Genomic DNA, 22,669 nt, shown 5'->3' with positions numbered 1-22,669 from the left:
GACATCATCCAGCCCCCCCCCTCTCACCCCCTTTAGTTCTGTACTCACCTCCGCTCGGCGGGACGTTAGGGTGCGCTGGTCCGGTGCTGCAGGACTGTCCGGTGGGGAGGTCGTCCGGTGGGATAGTGGTTCCGGGCTGCCATCTTCACCGGGGGGCCTCTTCTCCGTGCTTCGGGCCCGGAATAGAGGCGTTGCCTTGACGACAACGCAGAGGGACTTTGGTAATGAACGTCCCTCTGCGTCGTCATCAAGACAACGTGACTATTCCGGGGCCGGGCCCGAAGCGTGGAGAAGAGGCCCCCCGGTGAAGATGGCAGCCCGGAACCACTATCCCACTGGACGACCTCGCCACCGGACAGTCCTGCAGCACCGGACCAGCGCACCCTAACGTCCGCCGAGCGGAGGTGAGTACAGAACTAAAGGGGGTGAGGGGGGGGGGGGGGGCTGGATGATGTCGAAGGCCGCAGTGGTCTTCAACCTGCGGACCTCCAGAGGTTTCAAAACTACAACTCCCAGCAAGCCCGGACAGTCGATGGCTGCCCGGGCTTGCTGGGAGTTGTAGTTTTGAAACATCTGGAGGTCCGCAGGTTTAAGACCACTGAGGCCGGAGAGTTCACTCGAGTATAAGCCGAGGGGGGTGTTTTCAGCTCGAAAAATCGTGCTGGAAAACTCGGCTTATACTCGAGTATATACGGTACATAGTAAGTTTATTGTATTGCCTGGATGTCTTTGCTAAGCGTACACTGCCCTGCAACAGTGAAAAAATGTTTAAAGGGGTAGTCCACCCCTAGACATCTTATCCCCTATCCAAAGGATAGGGGCTAAGATGTCTGATCGCTGGGGTCCCGCCGCTGGGAACCCCGCAATATCTCTTGCAGCATCCCGTGTCATCTGCTGCACGGATCGAACTTCGCTCCGTGCAGCAGATGACACAGGGTGCTGCAAGAGAGATCGCTGCCACTGCAGTTTTTTGAGCCAGTCAGAAGTGGATCCATAAGGGAGGAGAAGTGTAAGTCCTTTCTTTATATTTCCTATTCCTTTTGAATACATTTCTGGCTTTAGCTCAAAAACTGCAGGGGCAGAAATCCAAAAACTGCCAGAAAATATATGGTGCTGGTACAAAGTGGTCCCCTGAGCTTCTGACTTCTTCCGGCTTTTGAGACGAGTGCTCAGTACAGGACCTGCTGGCTCAGCCTATCACTGCTGAGATGGGGAAACGCAGTGGCCAGTAATTGGGTGAGCCACCAGGTCCTTCACCAAGCTGTTGTCTTCAAGTGGAGCTTTAGCGTGTAACTGCACAAAAAAGAAGTGACTTCTTTTCTGTGTGGATCCCTGTCTACCATTAAAGTCAATGGAAGTGGAGTTTTGTGACGCTGCATGGTTTCTGGTGAGGGAATCAATGCATTGTCCTCACAAAAAAAAAAAAGAAGAAAGATTATAAACTGCATAAACATGCACTCAGAATAGCCGAGTTTAGCGCACGTTAATGTTTATAAGTCTCATAAATTAGTGTATACCCGCCAGGGTTTCTCCAGCTATTGCAAAACTACAACTCCCAGCATGCACGGACAATCATGGTTGGGAAACACTGTTAGACAGTAAGTAGAGTGGAGGTTTAGTACAAACTGTTGTTCCATTTATTTGGAGGGCTGGTGGTCGGAGCCCCACCTGTCAGTCAGTTATCCCCCATCCTGTTGGTAGGTGATAAGTTTAAATCAGGAAACGTCTCAGGTAACGGATCAGCTGCTAATGTTTAGGTGCCACACAGCACAGGACACCATCACAGGTCTATTCCTTAAGGGTCTATTCACATGTACAGTATCCTGCGCAGGATTTGAAGCTGTATTCAGTCATTTAGTTTACATTAAAATCTGCAACATCAAGTCATGTGCATTAAAGGAGATGTCCGGTGTAGACTATTCCTATTCCATTCTGCCCGGGCTGCAAAAAAAGAGAAAACAAACTTTCACTTACCTTCCTACGTTCCCCTGGAGCTCCGCAACAGCTGAATTGTCTACTTACTACTTCCCTTAGCCCGGTACGTCACACGGCGCTTCAGCCTATCACTAGCCGCAGCGATGTCCCGCCTTGGCCGGTGATAGGCTGAAGCCCCGTGTGACGTACCGGGCTAAGGGAAGTAGGAAGTAGACAGCCCGGCCGACCGATCAGCTGTTGCAGAGCTCCGGGGGAACGTAGGAAGGTAAGTGAAAGTTTGTTTTCTCTTTTTTTGCATGCCGGGCAGCATGGAATAGGAAAAGGCCATGCCGGACATCTCCTTTAATTATGAGCAGGATACTGTACGTGAGAATACACCCTAAGGGTAGGGCCACACGTAGCGCATCCACAGCATATTTTACATTGGGAATGCGCTACTGACCATCCCTAGAGTGTGTCTCCTGCTGTGCCCATGCGTTCAGCTTTGTCTGCTCGTAACAGCAATCCACCGCTATGAGCAGACGCACAGGGATTGCAGGAGCAGGAAAAGTGACCGTGTAGTCTGTGATTACACTGCGCGTGCATATGCTACTTGCAGATCCCTGTGTGTCTGCTCGTAGCGGCAGATTCCTGCTACGAGCAGACAAAGCAGGAAGCACGGGCAGAGCAGGAGGCACACTCTAGGGACAGTTAGTAGCACATCCGCAGCATTAAATACACTGCAGATGCGCTACGTGTGAACCCTACCCTAAAGGGGGCCCCAGCCAAAACTAACGTATCATCTATCCACAGGATAGGGGATAAATAGCTGATCGTGGGGGGTGCGACCACTGGGACCACCGCGATCTCCAGAACCATACCTGCCTGTCAGTAAGGAGCACATGCTGCAGATGGCACGTGCTCCATTTATTTCTGTGGATAGTGGATAAGTTAGTTTTGGCAGGAGTTCTCCTTTTAGGGGCCTATACACACGTACAGTATCCTGCGCATATTTGATGCGCAGGATTTGAAGCTGTAGATTTGAAGCTGTGTTCAGTAATTTAGTTTACATTGAACTCTGAAGCATACAATCTGCAGCTTCATATCCTGCACATCAAATATGCTCAGGATACTGTACGCGAGCACAGGGTCATACCTGCCGTATTTTGCTGCATATTTTGTGCAGCTGACTTTACGCAGCAGCAGATACATAGCATAATACGGTAGGTGTGACCCTACCCTAAGGTTCCATTCACACATACAGTATCCTGCGCATATTTGAGGCCGCAGATTTACACAGAAATCTGCAGCATCAAGTCTGCAACTTCAGATACGCACTGGATACTGTACTTGTGAATACACCCTAAAGCAGTGTTTTGCAAACAGTAAGTCTCCAGCTGTTGCAAAACTACAACTCCCAGCATGCCCGGTCAGCAAAGGCTGTCCGGGCATGCTGGGAATTGTAGTTTTGCAACAGCTGGAGATGATGTGTTTGGAAAACACCACCTGAAGGGTCTGTGCTCTCCTGGCAGCACAAGAGAGGTCTAGACAATACTGTTTTTTTATTTTTATTTTTTTTATAGGTTTTATTCTTATGGCTGATGAGTATATATAAATCATATACTGTATGTCTATATATGTCACTATGGTGCTCTTTATTATGTATTCCACATTCAGACAGTGCGGATTGAAGGTCATAGGATAAGCTCCATCGTCTTTTATTAACACAGCAGCCTCTGTCAGGATTCCACCTTGGCAAGACTCCGCACTTATGCAACAGCCCTCATAAGCCCCGCCCAGCTGTAACAGGGAGCGCCGCCGCCATATTAGATCAGGGCGGGGCTTCCTGAAGGTTGTTGTTAGCATCGCCTTCCGCTGCGTGACAGAGAAGTGGGAGGGCCCGCGCGAATATCCCGCCATTTCCTCTTATACCCAAGGTAGGCGGGCACTAAGCGTGACGTCAGGGGCTGTGATTGACAGCCTCAATGTCCTTAGTTCCCGGAACGGGTTATCCGTGGCAGACATGATTGTGCTGAGCTACTTGTTGTTACTGGTGCCCTGCTGCCTCCTATACTTTGTCGTGCAGCTCGTCAGGCTTAGTAAAGCAGATGGAGATTTAACTTTGTTGTGGGCTGAAAGCTTTGGCAGTTCCCCAGGTAATTATCAGACACGCTAATACGTCACTAGCTACGTCATTAGAGCATTATAACCTTATTATCACCAGCAGAATCATATTACAAAATATCCTAGATAAAGCAGTGTTTTCCATACTGAGGGAATGCAAAATGTGCTTTTGCATCTTAAAAGACTGCAATTCCAAACAACGTACTTTGCTGGGACTTGTAGTTCCACAGCTGCAGAGCCGCAGGATATGAGCGACTTTTTTTTTTTAAACAGTTGTAACGCGCTACGTACCGTATCACTATGTACCATCTGGCTGCAAAAAAAATCTATGTGTATCCTCAGCCCAGTGTTTCCCAACCAGAGCGCCTCCAGCTGTTGCAAAACTACAACTCCCAGCATGCCCGGACAGCCTTCGGCTGTCCGGGCATGCAGGGAGTTGTAGTTTTGCAACAGCTGGAGTCACCCTTGTTGGGAAACACTGTAAATAATCTTGTGTTTTTTTTTTTTTTTTTTATGTCTTCGCAGAGCGTAAGTTCCGTGGTAGCGTTGTCTGGGTCACAGGCGCATCCAGCGGTATCGGTGAAGAATTATGTTACCATCTGGCGAAATTAGGCGCCTCTGTAGTCCTGTCCTCCAGAAGAGAAGCAGAATTGTTGAGAGTGAAAAAGAGGTGTCTCGGTATGATGTTTTTGTCTAGGGGGTACAGGGGGGTGAGTTGTAAAATTTGGTGCAGAGAAATAGTGGAGCAGTTGCCTATAGCAACCAATCAGATTCCAGCTTTCATTGTTTAGAGGCCTTAATGCCTTGGGGACGGAGGGCGTACCTATACGCCTTCAGCTCACTCCCTCTCTACAACGCGGGGCCTCTAACAATGGCCGGGACCCGTGGCTAAATTTACCCTTTAGATGCGGCGTTCAAAGTTGAACGCCACGTCTAAAGTGAAAGTAAAGCACTGACTGTTAGCTCAGGGGGCTGTTCGGGATCGCCGCAATGAAATCGCGGCATCCAAGACAGCAGGAGGGTCCCTTACCTTGCCTCCTGGTGTCCGATCGCCAAATGACCGCTCAGTGTCTGAGATCCAGGCATGAGCAGTCAAGCGGCAGAATCATTGATCAATGGTTTACTATGAGAAACCATTGATCAATGTAAAAGATCAGTGTGTGCAGTGTTGTAGTCCCCTATGGGGGCTATAACAGTGGGGAAAAAAAAATTAATAAAGATCATTTAAAGGGAACCAATCAGATTTTACCCTATATAACGCTTGGCAAAGCGTGTTATAGGGTAAAATCATTATTTTCACCATTCCCGGGGGACGCTCCTGCCCCCAGGGATGGTGAAGATATGAAGTTATAAACTAGTCGCCGCCGCCATAAGTAGTCACCTGGGCGGGGTGCTCTTCTCATCTACTCCTGTTCTTCGGCCGGGAGCGACGCCCCCTCCGCTTGATTGATGGGCCGCGTCATCACTCTGCTCCGTCTGTTCAGTGAGCGGAACAGTGACGCGGCCCATCAATCAAGCGGAGGGGGCGTCGCTCCCGGCCGAAGAACGGGAGTAGATGAGAAGAGCACCCCGCCCAGGTGACTACTTGCGGCGGTGACTAGTTTATAACTTCATATCTTCACCATCCCTGGGGGCAGGAGCATCCCCCGGGAATGGCGAAAAAAAAAAGATTTTACCCTATATAACGCTTTACCAAGCGTTATATAGGGTAAAATCTGATGATTGGTTCCCTTTAACCCCTTCCCTAATAAAAGTTTGAATCGCCCTCCTTTTCCCAATTAAAAAAAGAACAGTGTAAATAAAAATAAACACATGTGGTATCGCTGTGTGCGGAAATGTCCGAATTATAAAAATATATAATTAATTAAACCGCACTGTCAATGGCGTACACGGGAGAAAAAATTCCAAAGTCCAAAATAGCGTATTTTTGGTCACTTTTTATATCATGAATAAATGAATCAAAAGTGATCAAAAAGTTTGATCAATACATAAATGGTACCGCTAAAAACTTCAGATCACAGTGCAAAAAATGAGCCCTCATACCGCCTCAAACGCAGAAAAAAATTTATAAAAAGTAAAACAAAATCAAACCTATATAAGTAGCTGGACCTACAGAATAAAGAGAAGGTGTCATTTTTACCGAAAAAATTTACTGCATAGAAACAGAAGCCCCCAAAAGTTACAAAATGGCATTTTTTCTTCAATTTTGTCGCACAATGATTTTTTTTCCCCTTTCGCTGTAGATTTTTGGGTATAATGACGGATGTCATTACAAAGTAGTATTGGTGGTGCAAAAAATAAGCCATCATATGGATTTTTAGCTGCAAAATTAAAAGAGTTATGATTTTTAAAAGGTGAGGAAGAAAAAACTAAAGTGCAAAAACTAGAAAACCCTCCATCCCCAAGGGGTTAACAAAATAAATAAAAAGTTGCTATGGGCAACTGCACAAGTTTAAAAAAATCTCATCCACAATGTTGCAGTGACCCTAATATTTTAGGCTACGTTCCCATTCTATAAGTAGCCACAATTGGGGTAGGCATCAGCTGACCAGCAGAACAGGGTGCTGACATAAACCACACCGTACCCATTTCAGAGTTTAAAGGGGAACTCTGGTGGAAACAAGTAGAAAACAAATGTTTTCAAATCAACTGGTGCCAGAAAGTTAAACAGATTTGTAGATTACTTTTATTAAAAATTCTTAATCCTTCCAGTACTTATTAGCTACTGTATAAAACAGATACATTTGTGAATTTCTTTTCTGTCTGACCACAGTTCTCTCTGCTGACACCTCTGTCCATGTCAGGAACCTATCCTATCCTGCTCTGGACAGTTCCTGACACACAGAGGTGTCAGCAGAGAGCACTGTGGTCAGACTGGAAAGAACTTCACAAATTTCTCTGTAGTATACAACAGCTGATAAGTACTGGAAGGGTTAAGATTTTTTTCATAGAAGTAATTTACAAATCTGTTTAACTTTCTTGCACCAGTTAATTTGAAAACATATTTTTTCCACCGGAGTTCCCCTATAATGAACCGAATGCAGTCACTAGTGACTACATAGCGATCATTTTTGGGCATTTACTCGTTTATGGAAAATAAAGTCCTCAAAAAGTGTACAGTCCCACAACAAGTATAGTCTATCCAGAAGAGCACCCTTTATATAGACCAGGTTTTTGAGTGATTTTTTTTAATGCAATTTTGGGTGGGCTTTTCACGCCCCCTTTCCCTGACAATCCCGCCCCTTTTCTGGGTTTTCTTAGAAAAATGGAGAGTTAGTTTTTTGTTTTTTTTAATCTGGCACAGACAGAATTTCTGGCGCAATGCGCCAGAATCTGGCGCACAACCCGACAAAACATGTCAGGTTTGCAATAGTAAATGAGGGCCATTGTATATACTTGGAAATGTAGCAAATGTAGTCTCTTGTAGAGTTGAGTGAACTTACAGTAAATTGGCTTGTACTGAACCTTGCAGCTCGGCTGTTGATTACTTTAGTCTGCATAAATTAGCTCAGCTTTTTAAGTGCTCATGTTGCCTGGAAAAGTCCCACGTGACAGTGTTAGGTCTCCTAGGACTGTATCCACCTTTTCTAGGACCACTTGGAAAGCTGTACTAATTTCCGCAGACTAATCAACGACCGAGCCTCTAGGTTCGTTACAAGCCAATTTACTGTAAGTTTGCTCAACTCTATAAGTTACTACATTTGGTCCATTTCAAGCATATACAGTGAATCCTTATTGAAAAGCCCACCCAAAATTGCATTGAAAACTGTTGTTCTATGTGGGTTGGGCTTCTTAAAAAAACTGAAAATGGCAACCATGCAAAATATGTGGCCATCTTAAAAAAAAAAAAAAAAAAAAAAAAACACTCTGCATTTTGGAGTCCCACAAAAATGAGTATATGCCTGAAAAGGGTCCAAATGTAGTCACTAGTGTATATGTCACCATACCAGTCTGGTGGTATGCTAATGTGTACCCTGAACGTGACTACTTATCAGATGTGAGCCCGGATTTGCTTATCATGTCTGTGCCACACTTTTGGCTTATTTGTGAAAGTTTCATCAACATATATATTTTTTTAACTTGTGAAAACATAAAGGGGTACTCCGGTGGAAAAATATATATTTTTTTTTTATTAACTGGTGCCAGAAAGTTAAACAGATTTGTAAATTACTTCTAATAAAAAAAACTTAATCCTTCCAGTACTTAGCATCTGTTATATGATTCCAGAGGAAGTTCTTTTCTTTTTGAATTTCTTTTCTGTCTGTCCACAGTGCTCTCTGCTGACACCTCTGTCTATGTCAAGTATTGTCCATAGCAAGAGAGGTTTGTTATGGGGTTTTGTTCTGCTGTGGACAGTTCCTGATATGGACAGAGGTGTCAGCAGAGAGCACTGTGGTTAGAGACAAAGGAAACTTCCACTGTAGTATGCAGCAGCTAAGTACTGGAATGATTAAGATTTTTTAATAGAAGTAATTTACAAATCTGTTTAACTTTCTGGCACCAGTTTATTTAAAAGAAATTGTTTTCCACCGGAGTACCCCTTTAATATTAGGCAGGGTCAGGGCTGGTGCAAGGATTTTTGCCACCCTAGGCAAAAGCTAATTTTGCTGCCTCTTGACTGTGCAGCGGACACCTATTGACAGCAATGGGATCCTTCTGCAGCAGAATTTCAGAGCAGAATTCCATTGCAAAATTCCGCACTGAAATTCCCTAGTGTAAACCTAGCCTTACAATAGTGAATCTGGGCCAAAATCTAAAATGAATCTGCAGCAGTTTCACAGTAATCTGAACATATTCTGGATTTTCAACACTTACAAGTTGGGCAACTTTTACCACCATATGGTAACATAAAAGTCATGAGCTTGTGACTTATAAGGAATAAGTCACACAACAAAAACAAAAAAACAAAAAAAATTATAGCAATATAGGGGGAGATTTATCAAAACGTGTGCAGAGGAAAACTTGCCCAGTTGCCCATAGCAACCAATCAGATCGCTTCTTTCATTTTTCACAGGCCTTCATAAAAATGAAAGCAGCAAGATGATTGGTTGCTATGGGCAACTGGGCAAGTTTTCCTCTGCACAGGTTTTGATAAATCTCCCCCATAGTGTCCTCTGATGACAGACGTTATGTAGTAATGGAGCAGATGACACATGTACCACATGACTATATTTTGTGCTAGGAAGTGCCACGTCTTTAATGTGCCATGAAATCAGCGGATCCTCTTAGCCAAACCACCAAGGTAAGTATAAAAAGAAGTGCAATGTGCTCAACCCATTGGATTCTATTGTAAGTCAATGGTAGTCCGTCGTGTGATGGATCTCGCTGAGTACTTTTTAATAAAAGCTATGGTGCAGATGTGAACCTTGTTGCACATTTACATTCGTGGAGAGGCAGCACTAATAGACATCTCTAAATATGGCTGCTATTGGTGACTTTCCAAACCCAGCCAGAAAGAACATGTCAGGAGCATTTCTAGTTGATGAGAAGAAAACGCAGCACAGCGGTGAACACAAAGAGCTCTCGGCACTGCTAAGTGCACTGCTTATCCTTATCACACTTACTTTTAAGAGGCATGAACCAGGAGTCATTGTTTTATGTAATGCTAGAAATAGGCAAGACATAGTCTGCTGTTATTACGCTACTTATTGCGTTTCTTTCAAAGGCAAATTTTTTTTTTAAAGATCTTGAATTATTGATATATTATGAGGTTCACAGGCCACGGTCATGTTGATTCATTAGAAGGTTGCTTATACATACATTGTGACCCATCTACCAGTTCATGGGGAGTGATTAGCTATTCCATAATAGATCTGTACTGGTATGGCTCCCAATATCAGCAAGATTATACAGTGCAATAATGTGTGCAGCTACAAAGAACATAGATTCCCCACAGCTGCTCTCAACCAAATACATATGCTGTTAAATGGGTATTCCAGATTTTTTTTTTTTATTTGACTATGCTACAGGGGCTGTAAAGTTAGTGTAGTTCATAATATAGTGTCTGTTCCTGTGTGTGACGGTTTTCTCACAATTCTTCTGTGATTTCCGCCCCAATATTTATTTTTAACAGCATACAAAATGACTGTTGTCTCAGGATTTCCCAGGTTGCAGTGCATCAAGACCTGACATCACTAGTCAGGTGATCAGAGGGGGCCAGTCCTGCTTCAATTTTGCAACAGTTGTAGGCCCCCTGGTTAGAAGACAATGTGTTTTCAATTGGTGGGGTGGCTGATGTGTAGAAGGGAGGAAAGTGACCTCATACTTGCAAGCATGGAACTGTGGGATGTGTAGTTTAGAGAACAAAATTCAAGAGGAAATACCCAGTTCAGGTATGTGCTAAAATCACCTTATGCTGGATAACCCCTTTAATAGCAGACTGTAGTATACGAATGTAGAGTGCAGAGTAGACACATTGCCCATCTGAGAAATTGCTCAAACTTTGAAATTGTTGTTTATTTATTTTTATGAAAGTGATTAATTTATGACCTATATATTTTTTATTATCAGAGATCAGCAGTTTGGAAGAGAAAGATCTTTTAATTGTTCCTCTTGACTTGACTGATACCAGCGCACATGAAGCGGCAACAGACAAGGTCATAAAACATTTTGGAAGAGTAAGTGCACATTATATCGTATACAGGAAGCCTACAATAGAAACAATAAAAATCATCACTGCACTTTCAACAAACTTTGCATTAATTTATAGTAAAAGAAAATATTTAAAAAAAAACTGTCATCACAGAATAATGCCTTCTTTTACACTTGCACTTTTGCACTTAACTCTTTTCTGCTCTCCAGCACAAAATAGTTATCATTAACTCAAAAAACATTTTGAGTGAGGAGATGGACTAGCAGCTCACTGAAAGATCAGGTTACAACTGTCCAGAAAAGTCTATGGAGAGGGGAAGGGGGAAGATCTAGATGGACTAACAGCTCACTGAGAGATCAGGTTACAACTGCCTAGAGAAGTCCATGGAGAGGAGAGGGGAAGGAGAAGTTAGCACCATAGGTAGAGAGACGCCAAAAAGCTTCTGAATGCTCTAGTAAGTGTAATCTCTGTGCTAGATTCACAGCTTACACTGCTCTTTAATGTCCTCTATGGTGCTGCTGCTTCTAAGGGTGTGCCATAGAGGTATAGGGGAACAGGATCCTTTTCTGTGTGTGCATGCAGAGTATATTTTACAAACTGTTAACTATGGTATAAAATAACAAAAGGAGTAAAACTTTTAGTATTGATTCCCCTGATGCCCTTATGCCAAGGCTTCCCTGCCCCTACACCAGTCAATTTTTAGTGGTCTTTAGGGATCATGTGACATGTGGACTTGTGACTGCTGCAGCCAATTAGTCGCTGTAGAGGTGAAGTATATCTATCTGATTGATGGGGAGTTAAGTGATGTGTGTGTATAAATCTTCACCAGTCTAATGGCGAGTGAATGGAGCCGAGGGTAAGCATGCGACCTTCCACTTTATTCACTTGTGGGACAAGGGATCCCTGTTCTTGGGATCAAATGCACGGGCCCCTATGGAGTAAATACTTTTCACCTGTCCTGTAAGTAGGTGATAGGTTATAATCTTGGGATAACCCATTTAAGGCCATATACTTTGAGGCTACAGTCTGTGGCCAATAATCACAAGTTTCAAGATGTAAAAGCTAATCCTTTTGTTTCTGTCATTTTTTTTACTGTCTGCAGATTGACATTCTGGTAAATAATGGTGGCCAGTCACAGCGCTCATTGTTTGTGGATACAAACCTGAATGTTTATCAGGGATTGATGAATCTCAATTATATAGGGACTGTTTCCATAACAAAACATGTCTTACCCCACATGATCGAGAGAAAAAAGGGAAAGATCATCACCATAAGCAGCATCACTGGCTTGATCGGAGTGCCCCTGTCTACAGGGTATGCTGCCAGTAAACATGCGCTTCAGGTAAATATTTTACCAAGTGTAATCTGATATTTTGTTTTACCAAAATCATATTTTAGGCAAATATTTATAAGATCACTTTTTTCCCCCTAAAATGAAAAAATGTGAATCAGGGATTTCCATCTGTTCTATTCATATGTCTAAAAGACTGCAATTCTTATTCTATGTCCATTCTTCTTATACACACACTATCCACATAAGCACACATTACTGCAATTATTTAGGCTGAATAGAATCTTGATGGTAAATTGGGTCCTCCACATGCCCCTAGGACAAAGGTGACTTACCAGAGAACAGAAAGACAAGTGTTGCCATCAGGACATGAGCAGATTTGCTGCAGGCTTTGGGACTGTAAAGTCAAACAAGGAAGTAAGCCATAAAAATACAATTTTCACGTTTTTCATGTATACTCAAAGAGCATTCCTATAACATTTCTGGTATTTCTCCTTTAAAGTAAAGCTTCCTCTTTTTACCCTTGTATGTAACTCATTCACTCAAGTGGAAAAATGCAATACCAGTTATCGCTGCTGAATGTACAGAGCTGTCCCTGATAGGAAGTGAAGAGGCTGCAGAATATATGACAAGTGCAGTTGATCCTTAAATCAGCTGATGAAAGTTGTGCCTCCACTGATCAGATATTAATGGCCTAGCACTGAGCCTTGTTCATCTACCATGCAGGGCTGGGAGGGGCCTCTACGACTCTTAAGCTTTGAAGGAAAACATGATTTTATAACTTTGGATACAGCCATTAGCTAAGAGAAAGATATCCTTTATTTTGTGTCAATGTGAGCCATCTGCCCATTTTATGCAGCTCTGAGCAAGATATAGAGCTGACTGATTCCAAGGGAAAAATAAAGCAACTTTGCAAATAGTCTTGAATAGAAATTACAGCATCAGTGTAAGAGAGTAAAGAAACAAAGGCTAGAGAATTAAGAAAAGGGATGGGGAGAAAGAGCTTCCTATACAGAGAACAATTACTTGACTCTGGAGTTGCAGTGCTACAAGCAGGCTTGTAAGATTCACTTAAATGGGCACTGTTATTTGCAAAAACTCTTTATAATGCAGATAACATTATATGTACATATGTTATATACATTGGTTATAAAATGTGTATATTTTTGGATGAAATAAAACTACCGTATTTATCGGGGTATACCACGCACCGGCCTATAACACGCACCCTCATTTTACCAAGGATATTTGGCTAAAAAAAGTTTTTTACCCAAATATCCATGGTAAAATGAGGGTGTGTGTGTGCGCGTGTATACCCCGATATACCCCCAGGAAAGGCAGGGGGACAGAGGCCGTCGCTGCCCGCTTCTCTCCCCCTGCCTTTCCTGGGGTCTAGAGCGCTGCTGTCTGCCCTTTTCACCCCCTGGTTATCGGCGCCGCTGCCCGTTCTGTCCCCCTGACTATCGGTGCCGGTGTGAGGTGGTTTTTTGCGCCCCCGTAGATCCATGCGTCCGCTCCTCCCCCAGCTCTCCGAACATTTCCGAAGCTAGAACTGGGGGAGGGCAGAGCAAGGGGAGAGAAAAGGTTCACGCCCCCTCCCTCATCTCCCCTACCTGAGCTCGGCTGGACGCAGATCTCCACAACACGCCCCCTCCCTGAGCACATAGATCGCCACGGCAGGTCCCTCCCTCATCTCCCCTCCCTGAGGACGTAAATCTCCACGGCAGGTCCCTCCCTCATCTCCCCGAGCTGAGGACATAGAGCAGTGCTCCCAATGAGCTTTATGTGTAAAGGGGGACATACTGTACGGGCTAAAGGGGACATACTGTACAGGCTGAAGGGGGACATACTGCACGGGCTAAAGGGGGACATACTGCACGGGCTAAAGGGGGACAAACTGTACAGGCTAAAGGGGGACATACTGCATGGGCTAAAGAGCCCGTGCAATATGTCCTCCTTTACACATAGAGCTCATTGGGAGCACTGCTCTATGTCCTCAGGGAGGGGGCGTGCCGTGGAGATCTGCGTCCAGCCGAGCTCAGGGAGGGGGCGTGTACCTCCTCGCTCCCCTTGCCCCAGTTCTAGCTTCGGAAATGTTCGGAGAGCTGGGGGAGGAGCGGACGCATGGATCTACGGGGGCGCAAAAAACCACCTCACACCGGCGCCGATAGCCAGGGGGAGAGAAGCGGCGCCGACAGCCAGGGGGAGAGAAGGGGCAGCGGCACCGTTGCCTCCCCCCATCCCCGGTGGCATAATTACCTGAGTCGGGTCCGCGCTGCTGCAGGCCTCCGTCGTGCGTCTCCAGCGTCGTTGCTATGCACGGCGCGGCGCACTGACGTCATGCGCCGCGCCGTTCCGCACATAGCAACGACGTTGGGGACGCACGCCGGAGGCCTGGAGCAGCGCGGACCCGACTCAGGTAATTATGCCACCGGGGATGGGGGGAGGCAACGGGGCAGCGGCGCCGGCAATGGGTGCCGCTGCCCCTTCTCTCCCCCTGGCTGTCGGCGCCGCTTCTCTCCCCCTGGCTATCGGCGCCCCATTGGACAGAACGGGCAGCGGCGCCGATAGCCAGGGGGTGAGAAGGGCCGGCGGCAGCGCTCTAGACCCCAGGAAAGGCAGGGGGAGAGAAGCGGGCAGCGACTGCCTCTCTCCCCCTGCCTTTCCTGGGGGTGTATCGGCATATAACACGCACACAGACTTTAGGCTAAAAATTTTAGCCAAAAAAGTGCGTGTTATACACCGATAAATACGGTATGTCTTACCACTAGGGGTCCTTCTTCTGCACAGAGCACTGTCTTTTCCCTGCAGCTATTGCCTGTACCAAAATAATTCAAGAAGGGATAAGCAGTCCTATCTTGTCAATCAGCCTGTTCTGTGAGCCGGGGGTATGTCACAGAGCCTCAGTGCACAGAGCAGCCAGTTGTCAGCTGTCAGGAGTTGACTTCAATGGATAGCAGAAAATATCCATCAGCAGCATGGGCAGCAGAAAATATGCATCAAAATATGCTGCTAATGCTATACGCGTGACCCTAACATCACCCCCAACAAAATACAACTTTAGCCCCTCCTGGTACAAGACTAGATACACACATATAAAAAACTCCTAATCTCATTTCTTTTACAGGGATTTTTTAACAGCCTGAGAATTGAGCTGGGATGTTATCCAGATATTTCAGTCATAAATATATGCCCAGGACCCGTACAGTCAAAAGTAGTGGAAAATGCTTGCACTGAAGACTTTAAGAAGGTAAGATCTTGCATATTTTGCTGCAGAGCTAAATCTGTCATTAGTTACCTGTAAATTTATGCTGGGTCAGATTGTGATTTACAGACATCTCTTTACTATTGGTAATGGAAATTAAATGGGCACTCAGATACAAAAACGTTTGATATGTTGTAAAGCATGTATAACCAATAGGTTTTTCAATTGCTTTCATTAGAAAATTTTCAGTATTTCATAACGAAAAAGCCAGTCAAACAACTGCCCCCCTGCCTGCTTGGACACATACTAGTCCTGCTGTGTCCATGCATCATCACCTATGTCATGGACACATTTCCTTGATTGACAGCTGTGAGCACAGGGCTCACAGCTGGAGGAAAAATCCTCCCACTGTCAGCTTGTGTCCCGCTACTGTCAGTGAGGACAAGCTGGGAGTTGTAGTTTTGCTAATGCTAGGGGAGATGTGAGCAGACAGCATACTGAGGGAGGGGGCGGAGACCTGCACAATGAGGCCACGCCCCCTCCTTTTGAGAGGAATTCAGACTAGTGAGCTAAATTAAAAGTGTAATAAAAAAATAAAGGTGCTAGACACATAACAATTAGATGTACATGGTCAGGATTAGGTACTGAGTGATATATTTAAAAAAAAAAATTTGAATCTGACGGGTACGCCTAAAGAGTTACTTTGAGTGTCTTTTATTCCAGGCATCTGTTGGAAATCGTGGAATATAATATTGTATTTTAACCATCTGGCCAATTCCTTGGAAGAGCAGGAACTATAGAAGGGTTTATCATGAATAGAAAAGCTTTGTAAGGCTTCATTTAGAAGCCACCATACAGGATCAGTATTTTTGGTGCAAAAAAACCAGGATTGAATCCTGTCAGGAGAAATTGCAGGAACCTTTTCCGCTGAGAATTTCCCTGCAAACCTTTTTGGATTTGCTGTAGAACTTTTCCTCTGCAAATGTGTTATACGTGAACTTTTACCCAGCCAGAACAATACAGAAAAGGGACCAAAGATGTACGGTAATATAAAACTGCTGGTTTTAGCTTTTGCACGATCCACAACTAGTTGGTTAGGCATCGGTTATGGAAAATTGTAATTGTTTTGTAATACAATAGAATATGTATTTTTATTCTATTAAGACAAAAACATTTATTTTATTTTTTCCAACTGATTTTCTTGCTTTTATGTCAACAGTCTGTTGGAAACAAAGCGGATCAGAGTCACAAGATGGCAACAGACCGCTGTGTCCGTCTTATTTTGGTTTCAGCTGCAAATGATTTGAAAGAAGCCTGGATTGCAGATCAGCCCTTTTTAGCGGTTTATTACCTGTGGCAGTATGCGCCCACATGGGCATGGTGGCTAACACAAAAGATTGGTCAGAAGAGAATTCAGAACTTTAAAAATGGAATAGTAAGTATTGCATGGGAAGTATATATGCTTCACATTTTAGGTTGTAAAGACACAGAGCAATGATTATATGCGGTTGAGATGGTAAGGACTGCTTACATCTATCAACAGCAGTCCCATGCAAAGCCAAAACGGCAACATTGTGGCTTGTTATTTTGTTGGAACAAAGTGTAACTTTGCTTTTTTTGGATATAATGGTGGTCCCTATAGAATAAATATGTCCTAACATCCGTTTGGAGGTTTGGTAATAGGATTATTACTGAATTACATCGCCTTAAATGTAATCTGTTAACAGAACCGACCTCTTCAAATTTATTTATATAACGGTATTACACGTTTGCTGTATTATACAGTAAAACCTCTGAAAAGACCAAAGAGAAACAGAATATGGCCATAGTGATATTCTTAACCAGTCCAGTTAATAAAAATGAATTAATCCCTTCCCTAATAAAAGTTAAAATCACCCCCCTTTACCCACTTTTAACCCCTTAAGGACCCAGCCAATTTTCACTGTAGGACCCGGCCATTTTTTGCACATCTGACCACTTTCACTTCAAGCATTAATAACTCTGGGATGCTTTTACCTTTCATTCTGATTCCAAGATAGTTTTTTTTTTTCGTGACATATTCTACTTTATGTTAGTGGTAAATTTTTGTCGATACTTGCATCATTTCTTGGTGAAAAATTCCAAAATTTTATGAAAACATAAAAAATTTAGCATTTTTCTAACTTTGAAGCTCTGTTTGTAAGGAAAATAGACAATATGTCTACTTTGTTGGCATCATAAAGTTTACATGTTTTTACTTTTGGAAGACATCAGAGGGTTTCAAAGTTCAGCAGCAATTTTCCACCATATTTTCAAAATTGGAATTTTTCAGGGACCAGTTCAGTTTTGAAGTGGATTTGAAGGGCCTAATATTAGAAATGCCCCATAAATTTTTATTGAAAAGAAATACCCCATTATAAAAACTGCACCCAAAGTATTCAAAATGACATTCAGTACATGTGTTAACCCTTTAGGTGTTTCACAGGAATAGTAGCAAAGTGAAGGAGAAAATAAAATTTTTTCATTTTTTACACTCTCATGTTCTTGTAGACGCAGTTTTTGAATATTTTACAAGGGGTAAAAGGAGAGAAATATTCCTAAAATTTGTAACCCAATTTCTCTCGAGTAAGGAAATACCTCATATGTGTATGTAAAGTGTTCGGCGGGCGCAGTAGAGGGCTCAGAAGGGAAGGAGCGACAATGGGATTTTGGAGAGTTAATTTTTCTAAAATGGTTTTTGGGGGGCATGTCCCATTTAGGAAGCCCCTATGGTGCCAGGCAACAAAAAAAACTACACCCCTCAAGGAACGTGACAAGTGTACAGTGAGCCTTAGCACCCCCCAGGTGTTTGACGACTTTACGTTAAAGTTGGATGTGTAAATTTTTTTTTATTTATAAAATGCAGTTTTTCCACAAATTTTTTTAATTTTTACAATTGGTAATAGAAGAAAAAGCCCCCCCAAAAGTGTAACCCCATCTCTTCTGAGTATGAAAATACCTCATGTGTGGACGTCAAGTGCACTGCGGGTGCACTACAATGCTCAGAAGAGGAGTCATATTTGGCTTTTGAAAAGCAAATTTTTCTGAAATGGTTTTTGGGGGCATGTCCCATTTAGGAAGCCCCTATGGTGCCAGAACAGCTAAAAAAAAAAAAAAACCCACATGGCCTACTATTTTGGAAACTACACCCCTCAAGGAGCGTAACAAGGGGTACAGTGAGCCTTAACACCCCACAGGTGTTTGACGATTTTGGATATGTAAATTAATTTACGATCGTCTGGCCAATAGCAGCGATCCTGGGGGGGGGGGGGGGGGGGTGACGAAATCGCCACCTCCCCATAGATACAGGAGGTGATTGGGAGTGTATCCTACACCCCCGATCACCATGTATCTCCGGGTCAGCGAGTCACACGTGACCCGCATCACCGGAATCGCCGCAAATCGCAGGTGTGAATTCACCTGCGATTTGCGGTGATCGCCGACATGGCATCTACATCTGCAATTGAGAAAGGGTAATATTCTACCCGAAACGCGTCTTGCCCATGGTTGTACATGCAGACTACTTTTATCAAATAAAGTATAAGTTCTGCTTAACCCATCGAGTCATTTTATTTTATTTATTTGGAATCTATTCAATATGCCATAAGGAATAGCGCCCTTGCTTGGAGCCCTTTTTTCTTGCTTCTCTGCATATCGTGTCACCGGACCTCCTGCCAGTCTCCGGTTAAGCTCCATCGGCCTGCCATTCCTAAAGATCACCCCGTTACCAGAGGTTATGTGACCATTTTCTGCATTCATCAGGTGAGAGTCTCCAAGACAGCTGCTCACCATATTCTCTGTACAGCCGCAGGATTATACAAGGCGCTGCCCTCTTTTTTTTTTTTTTTTTTTCCTTTTTTTTTTTTTTTCTTCTGTTCTAGACAAGGGAAGTAACTATCTCATACGTGTTGGAGCAGAAAAAGTATGCATAGGAACCTGACAGGTTATACTTCCCTCAAGCATCACTGCTGAGAGCAGAGAATTCTTGGCATATAAGCAGGTGGCAAGTGCAAAATGCACATCTCAGCCAGTTATTCTAAGTGGTTCATGAAAATTGGGACTTTGTGCCATGTGACCCATTATTCTGCCTATGGCACTTTTTTCTTAGGCTGTATATTTTTATCTTTGTATTCTTAACATGAGCGTTCCAATAATAGAGTAAGGAAGATTCCCTGTAGTGTGTTTGGCTAGAAAGAATACAGACTGTCCTAAATGGCTGCTTGAATTCTGCTGACTTGCTGGGCAGTAGTAAGGAGTACTCCCTTAGCTTTGCTTACTGAACTTTTAAGAGGGATTATCCAGAGCAGAATAAAACAAAATGCTAAAATTAAGTTACAAATGGTAACAAAGAACAGCCAATAGAAAAGTCTGCCAAAAGGGTTCGGGTGCGCTCCTATGTGTAGAGGTCCCACTCTAGGTATGGTGGCATTAACCTGTTGTATGGTGTGTATAAAAGGTTTCACTAGTTACACGCCTGCAAAAAGTATTGAGTCTACCTAGTTCTTCCTCCTTATTTATTGTCCCTCGGTTTATGGACTGAAAATATCACAGACAGAAATCCTGGACTACAAAGGGAGACTAGAAGCAGATGGATCCTGTGTACAGGATGAATGGGCTCTAGCACACCCCTATCCTTGTATGTTCTCATGCCCTATATGTTTCTCTTCAGGGGGAATCAGTCAAAACTGTAACACACTAAGGGGCTTTGATCAATGTTTGCTTATGTATTCCTTTTTTTTTTTTCTTACAATTTTTTTGCTTACTGTGCGACTTATCAACTGGTTTCATCCTGTTAATAAATTTCTTTCACATAAGCAATTATTTTTTATTTTTTGCTTTGGTAGTGGCTTTTTCTGCTCCACGTCTGAGCTGGAGTAAATTTAGTAAGTTTTTTTCATGCCAAGTAGTAATGCAGATCCAGCTGTACAGTAAAATATTTTATTAGAAGACAATACAGTTAGAGTACCTCTCTTGATCTTGTTAAATTTTATAATCCTCCCAGTTCACTGCCCCATCATGATAAACCACCCCCTTTGCTTTTTTTATTATTTTTTAGTTTTTTACCTTGATATTGGTCTGTATTTTCTGCTCAGTCTCAGATTTACATACAGCCCCCCCCCCCCCCCCCCCCAGCACTCCAGACCGCATTTCCTGATTTTGGACTTCTGCCAGGCCAGCAGGAGTCCAAAGTCTGTGCAATAGATGTGGAATGTGCTCAGGACAAGTAGGGAGACACCTAGTGGCAGCTACATTTAAACACAGAAAACTAAAAAAAAAATTTTTTAAACAAAGTATATTACAAAGATTTATTTATTTATTTACCATAAGGAGTGCAATAGCAAAAATTAGTTTTAATGACCATGCCCATTTAATACTTGTACTTTAGCCACATGACTATCTTTTTGCGGTAATGACTACTAAGGTGAGACTGCATGTTAACCTGTGCTGTTTTCTCTTGCAGGATGCTGATGCTTCTTTACTTTCAAAGAAAACCTCCTAATGGAAATCTTTTTTACATTGAACATGAGAAGCAGAACCAAATTGTTCTAAAAAAAAAATAAAAATTAGGTAACGCCTGATTGGGACTACAGGATGTGCTATGAGCTCATTGGCTTTTCTGAATTTTTTGCATTGCACTTCTGCTAGGACAGAGCAAAACACACGTGCATGCACTGTGCGGAATCAAATGTTCTCTTTTAAGATGAGCAGGCCTTATCTGCTCCTGCAGAACTGTTTACACAACTCCGGAAGTTATGTAAAAAGCGGAGCTAGGTTATTTGCGCAAAGTTGTTTATAGTCAATTGCATAACTTTCCTGCATTGACTATAAACATTCCGGCTTTTGCGACCACCTCCGTGGCCAAAGATGGAGGAGCTGGGCAGAAAACAATCAGCGAGGTGGGACAACCCCATAAGTCGTGTGATCCTGCAGCTTGATCTAACCCAGAATTGTACCTTGAGTCACGCACATACTTGAGTTGACCTGTGATTCTACATTTCCTTCCTTATGTTTGGCCATAGACCACGCTGCTCTTTAACCACTGCAATACTTCATATCATTTTATTTTTATTTTTTCACATTAAGTGAAATAGACATAACAATAAGTGAAATAAAGTATTAGCAGTACATTCTAGTTTTCTTAAAAAATAGATTAGAACCATAGATCAGTGTTTCCCAACCAGGGTGCCTCCAGCTGTTGCAAAACTACAACTCCCAGCATGCCTGGACAGCCAACGGCTGTCCAGGCATGCTGGGAGTTGTAGTTTTGCAACAGTTGGAGGCACCCTGGTTGGGAAACGCTGGCATAGATTGTAAGCTCTTGTGAACAGGGCCCTCATTCCTCTTGTTTGGATTGTGTGTTTTATTTTATTTTTTTATTCTGTAATTTTTCGTTTTCTCTGAAATCTAAAGTGCTTCAGAATATGTTAATTCTATAAAAATTAAATGTATTTAATGGATCCATCGTCATCAGTCTATTTAATACATAGTCATTAGTCTGTCTCCCTCTGGGAATCTCATTGCAGTGTGGGCATCATTGCTTCCAACTAGACATGAGCGAACTTACAGTAAATTCGATTCGTCACGAACTTCTCGGCTCGGCAGTTGATGACTTATCCTGCATAAATTAGTTCAGCTTTCAGGTGCTCCCTTGGGCTGGAAAAGGTGGATACAGTCCTAGGAGACTCTTTCCTAGGACTGTAGCCATCTTTTCCAGCCCACCGGAGCACCTGAAAGCTGAACTAATTTATGCAGGATAAGTCCTCAACTGCCGAGCTGAGAAGTTCGTGATGAATCGAATTTACTGTAAGTTATCTCTACTCATCTCTACTTCCAACACATTACTATTCAGGAACTGTTCCAACATGTGCACTACATACTCATTCATACGGCGATGAAGGGCGTTTTATATCTGCTTTATAGCCGCAATAGGGGCCGGAACAAGTGGTGATTGCACGAAACTCACCGGTTTGTAGCCTTTGAGCTTCCTGCAAGATCCCGGACATCCATGGTGGCTGCTATTTACTGAGTGATGGTTGCGGTGAGTTGCTGGATCTTTCCTTTTGTTATTTCAATATTGACTATCGATTCCTCTGCACCACCGCTTATCTCAGATTTTTTGGAACCACTGGTATATTTTGTCTTCATTCTCCATGCATCCTATTGATAGCTTTTTTTAATTTGGTTGGTTAGGTGCCTCCAGCTGTTTTTCTCTTCATTAGCCAATAGTCAAGACAATGCTGTACCTGTACTGTAAATTGAACTTTAATTACTATAGGGCGTCAACTTGAATCAATCCAGGCCAGGCCACTGCTGAAGCCGATACCAAAGTGAAGCAATACCTGCATAAGAGCTTTGCATCTCCTGACTTTTATTTAAAATATGGTTAACTCCTGAGACCTGATATTATCCATAAGTGGAGTTACAGGTTTTAAAGAGATTTTCCAGCTTTGGAAAATTGCTGGCCTTTTAACAGGATAGGCAAACAATCTTAGATCAGCAGGGGTCCTACTCCTGGCCCCCCCGC

The 22,669-nt window shown here is 43.3% G+C and overlaps 1 protein-coding gene across 2 annotated transcripts; it reads left to right on the top strand.

The window, feature by feature from the left end:
• The first annotated feature begins 3,859 nt into the window (after positions 1–3,859).
• DHRS7 (dehydrogenase/reductase 7) lies at positions 3,860–21,602 on the top strand. 2 transcript variants are annotated; one of them, XR_008848845.1, is made up of 8 exons: positions 3,860–4,070; positions 4,564–4,716; positions 10,549–10,655; positions 11,733–11,972; positions 15,049–15,171; positions 16,346–16,561; positions 20,606–21,313; positions 21,425–21,602. XR_008848845.1 is itself a non-coding variant. In XM_056546274.1 (7 exons), exons 1-7 carry the CDS (start codon positions 3,938–3,940, stop codon positions 20,642–20,644), a joined length of 1,011 nt encoding a protein of 336 aa, XP_056402249.1. In that variant the 5' UTR covers positions 3,860–3,937; the 3' UTR covers positions 20,645–21,602. The 2 variants fall into 2 exon arrangements, 1 of the variants encoding a protein (XP_056402249.1); XM_056546274.1 differs by having other exon boundaries at positions 20,606–21,602.
• The last annotated feature ends 1,067 nt before the right edge of the window (positions 21,603–22,669 follow it).

This window comes from Hyla sarda, chromosome 11 (assembly GCF_029499605.1).
Source record: "Hyla sarda isolate aHylSar1 chromosome 11, aHylSar1.hap1, whole genome shotgun sequence".
NCBI lineage: Eukaryota > Metazoa > Chordata > Amphibia > Anura > Hylidae > Hyla > Hyla sarda.
This window is presented reverse-complemented; position numbering and strand designations above follow the sequence as displayed.

What these genes read in the sequence shown, in the direction of transcription:
- DHRS7 (XM_056546274.1), top strand. Translation starts at nt 3,938, where the DNA reads ATGATTGTGCTGAGCTACTTGTTGTTACTGGTGCCCTGCTGCCTCCTA. An exon ending in CCAGTAAACATGCGCTTCAG is followed by an intron (nt 11,973 to 15,048) that starts GTAAATATTTTA and finishes TTTCTTTTACAG; the next exon opens with GGATTTTTTAACAGCCTGAG. An exon ending in GCACTGAAGACTTTAAGAAG is followed by an intron (nt 15,172 to 16,345) that starts GTAAGATCTTGC and finishes TTATGTCAACAG; the next exon opens with TCTGTTGGAAACAAAGCGGA.